The 4,450-nt window shown below is 35.2% G+C and overlaps 1 protein-coding gene across 1 annotated transcript in view; it reads right to left on the bottom strand.

Moving 5' to 3' along the window:
- LOC149786573 (uncharacterized) overlaps nt 1–3,052 on the bottom strand; it is an 18,067-nt gene extending 15,015 nt beyond the window's left edge. The window contains exons 1-2 of the mRNA XM_089978217.1: nt 2,928–3,052; nt 549–794 (exon numbers count right to left, since the gene is read on the bottom strand). Coding sequence (XP_089834343.1) covers nt 549–794; nt 2,928–3,018 — 337 coding nt within the window. The 5' untranslated portion in view covers nt 3,019–3,052. The remainder of the gene's footprint in view (nt 1–548; nt 795–2,927) is intronic.
- Between the last annotated feature and the right edge of the window lie 1,398 nt (nt 3,053–4,450).

Here is a 4,450-nt window from a genome sequence, read left to right as displayed (position 1 = left end):
TGATTTGATATTATTGTATAACTAGATTTTATTTCGTCCTATTTACTTTCATCCCTTAACAGAATGATACTTTTAGTAACGAGACATTCATTGTCAAAGCAAAGATTTCTTAAATAATTATCTCAATTGGTCACGGAAACAGTATTCAAAATCCAGAGAATGATTTGAGCTTCATAAACGTTGTTTAGGTCTAAGGAACAACCTAGATTTTTTCAGTATACATGCTGTGCGAAGTTTTCAACTTATTGTTTCTGAGATTTTGAAGCGAGAGTAGCAGCAACGAAATTTCTCTGCTGATGAAACCAATGATGTTCAGTTCGTCTGTGATAACTAATTCTCTTTTCGTGCACTTAAATGAAAATACTAACAGTGGCAAGCAGCAGGTCTAACCGAGGTAGACCCCTACTCAGATAGCCTTTGCATTATAACTTTTGATAGAGGAGAATGTGAGTTATTTTTATACAAACCGAACATTTCTAGAAAGGTCTGGCTTTACTCTTTTGGATTGATGACTGATCTCTCAGCGAGAGTAAAACAAGAGTACTTACCTTGATAACAGACCGATTGATCAGTAGCAAAATCAGGTGTAGTAAAGGTTCCGTTCGCTTGACAGTAGATGATTGGACAAATCAGTGGAACACTTACGTATTGGTTTAAACCTGGACAAACGTAAAAAGCGGCGTCTCTTCTCTGTTTATAAAGAACCAAGTCACCGAGCGTGCTAGGCGGATCTCCGCAAGTTGCTCTGTTTGTTAGATCGCCGATCCATGTTCTGTTTCTTACATCGGTGGCATCTTAAAACGACAGATGAGTAAGCTAGTATTGTTTTTATCAGTAACAAATTTGTTTGAGGCTTTTTGTGAGTTTGTGCGTTTTGCAATTACATTTAACATATTATTGGTTATATCGTGATAAAGAAATGGAAACTTGGAAACTACTCCTTACTCAAGGATACACCGATCCAGCCAACCCGGCTAGGATTTGGTGGGTATTGCACCGGCGACCTTCGTATTAGAAGTTCGACTTTCTACGAAATGAACTTGTTAGTCAGTTTTAAATTAATGAGTGCATTTATGAAAACGATTGAGTCGATTTGTTTGCTAGTTAGTAAAACCTAATCGGTGAGTAAAACAAACGAGTAAAATTGAAATAAAGTGAGGTGCGAGTGCCTTCTAAGCCATGAACAATTGACTGAAATATTGAACAAACAGGAAAAAGAACTTAAGAATAAGTTAATTAATTGTTAAATCTTTGGTTTGGCACATCTCGTATTCAGATATATCATGACTCGAAAAGACCATTTAATGAAACAGAAGAAATTAGGAAAGGAAAGAGTGAATGTAGAAAGCACAGAGAAAAGCGAGCTTTCTCAGAATCGAAATGGGTGATCTAGATAAAAAAAATTTGCATGCTGTTGCCCATAATCATATTTGTCTACAGTTCTATTCTCAAGCTACACAAAATGTGTTGTTAGCCTTTTTAGCAAGGAACAGTTCTCTCTAGGTTATATAGTGTCTAAAATATTACCTATAGTCAGGTCCCGATTTAAATATGGTGACGCCCTAAGACATGGGAAGCTGTAGAGGCACTATTTGATAAATGTTAACAGAGAATACGGCTGTAGAACAACTGAATTTGGCAATGTTTTTCTAATTATTACAATGTAAATTATGTTATTTATATAAAACATATTGCATAGATAATATTTATATTATGGAAACATCAAGTATTACATTATTACTTAAATATGTTGTAATGAAATTGTAAAAAATGTTTTACAATTCTGCCTATTTTAAGAAGCCCCTTCACACTGGTCAGACCTTAAGCTGTAGCTTGTTTATCGTATGCCTAAATCCGGCCCTAACTATCGTCATATTAATTTCTTTCAATTTCACTTCATGTATCTGGATGCGAGATGTTGTTGGCTCGATCCCCGGCCGAGTCATGCCGAAGACTTACAAAAATGGTACTAACACCTGCCTCGCTTACCCCTCAGCATTAAGAGGTTAGTGTTGGGACTGGTCGGGCTCGTTTCAGGACAATGTATCTGAGTAGGACATCATACTACATGTCTGCAGTATGATGTCACAGTGCTCGACATCACTAAAACATGTCACACTGCAGACATTGTAGCGATATGACTGACAACTTCTTAAAGATAAGTTAAAATTCCACGTCATAAATATAAACATAAATACAAAATTCTTGTGTTCCTCCGCAGTTATTCATATTCCCTAACAATATCTCTCTCTCTCTCTCTCTCTCTCTCTCTCTCTCTCTCTCTCTCTCTACATTTGCTATATAGACAGGTTGATAGTATGATTTGTATGACCTATTATATTTTTCCACATTGTACCAAAAATGGTTTAAATAGTGTCGACGACGAATGAACATCGTTTTCTTTTAATATAAAATGCGTAGCATGCAGATGATGATCTGAGCATATAGTATTGACACAAAATAGTGATCAACAATATATAATTCATATTATGTTGTTATTCGTATATATTTTGTTAATTGTACTACCAAGACTAGACTGTCAATATGTTTGTACTATCGATTCACAGGAGGAAAAGTCATGTGATCGGTTACTTGAAAGCTCTGTAATCGGACATTGTTGTGTACTATTTTATATGCAGTATCATCCTGTGGTCTGAAGTACCAACAATATATTTGATGGATTTTGTTGTGGTTTTTTTTGCGGACTAAAACACATTGAAACTGCAATAACGTAGGTATGTTGTATAAATGTTTATATCATGATGATTTATATTGAGAAACAGACAGCAGACAAACAAACAAACCAGACAGATGTAATGGACTTTCAACATTCCTATAAAACGTCTTCCTGCAAGAAACGTTAATGGCATCCCACAGGGAGAGAGAGAGAGAGAGAGAGAGAGAGAGAGAGAGAGAAAGAGACTTACTCTGGAGAATCACAAGAAGAACCGCTAGACCAATAAAGGATTGTACAGCTGTCAACCCAAATGGTCTTACACGTGGACCAACTGGAAACATGAATACTATCTTTATCTGTAGAACCGAGAAGCTTCTAGTCCTAAACAAAATATTGTACAAGATAACTAAACACCCTATAACTGACATGTACATGAGTTCTGACTGATATACCCCTAACATTGGTAAGGCAAAACATCTATGTTAATAGCGAGCCAAACATTACGACAAATAGCATAAAACCAAATAAATTTAGCTGTACTATAAGCTTCACTTGCACGAGTATTGTCCTAGAATGTATTTCAGTGCAAATTGTGTAATAACATTTATCGCTTTAGTGCCTATTCATCTTTCATCCCTCCTACCCAGGGATGAAATTGCGAGTAAAATTTCTTATTAGAAAAGTAATTTACTGCATAGCTTGTTATTTCTAATAGCCACAGTTTTCACCTGCGACTTTAAGACGTGTATGCGGTATTTTAGTTTAGTATTGCTATCCGTTAACTGACCTTTACGTTATATTAAATTTTTGTAGAAGATTGACTGAGAATATCTTGAAACATAATCTATTATACAGTACTCACGTGGATTTGCTCGTACATATAAGCATTGTTATGTCTTCTCATACTTTCGAATATAATAAATAGCTTACTGTAGATATTATCCGTAAGACTTCTGTGTTCATGCAAGTCATTCAATTAATTGATTACATCTAGTAAAGCCAGCGAAAGGAAAGATATACTTATATAATCAGTTTTTGCCATAGGCACACACAAATGTATCTTATTTTTATTTCCGTGTACAGTTATAACAACTCCTACATCTGATTGGTAGAAAAGGAAGCCGAATGGCATGCAAGCAAACTGACTTCCTGTTGTATAGCAAACATTTTTAGCTGTAAAATAATGCCTTAAGTGCTAAATTCTGAAAAATATAGTTCTGATTCCTACTTTAAAGCCTCAAGGAGAGGGGCTCCGATAGGCTTATCTTGCCCGATGAATTTATTGCTTGGGGAAATGAATGGTAGGTGACAAGAAAACAAAGTCTCCAAAATGTTGTAAATAGTGTAAAATGATAAATGTGAGTGAACGTTTATTCAACACCTCATATACTAAACGTGAGAGACGGAAACATACTTCCATATGATGATGTTGGAAATTGGAAATAGCATGTACCATCATACATAGCAATTAGGTATTTTCTGAACAAGGCGCAATGAAAGAAAATGGACACCACCTGAGATACCCGCTGGTGACAAACAAGCAGAAAGATATTAAGATGTTTTTTTATGTTAGGAAATAGTTCAAGAATCATTAGGTTTTATTCCTTTAGTACTAATTTTAGACATATCGTCAGTGGACCATTGAAGGCCTTAAAGATAAGCTTCTTTCAAATGAAGATTCCATGATTAATCTTTATTGACTATATCGTTGTTTCAAATAAAAGGCAAACTAATGTCCACTCAGCTCAGATTAACAAAAACTAAGGTAAGAAA

This window comes from Sinohyriopsis cumingii, chromosome 12, assembly GCF_028554795.1.
Source record: "Sinohyriopsis cumingii isolate HCF-2022 chromosome 12, ASM2855479v2, whole genome shotgun sequence".
Classification (NCBI taxonomy): domain Eukaryota; kingdom Metazoa; phylum Mollusca; class Bivalvia; order Unionida; family Unionidae; genus Sinohyriopsis; species Sinohyriopsis cumingii.
Note: the sequence above shows the minus strand (reverse complement) of the source record. Positions and strands in the feature narration are given on the sequence as shown.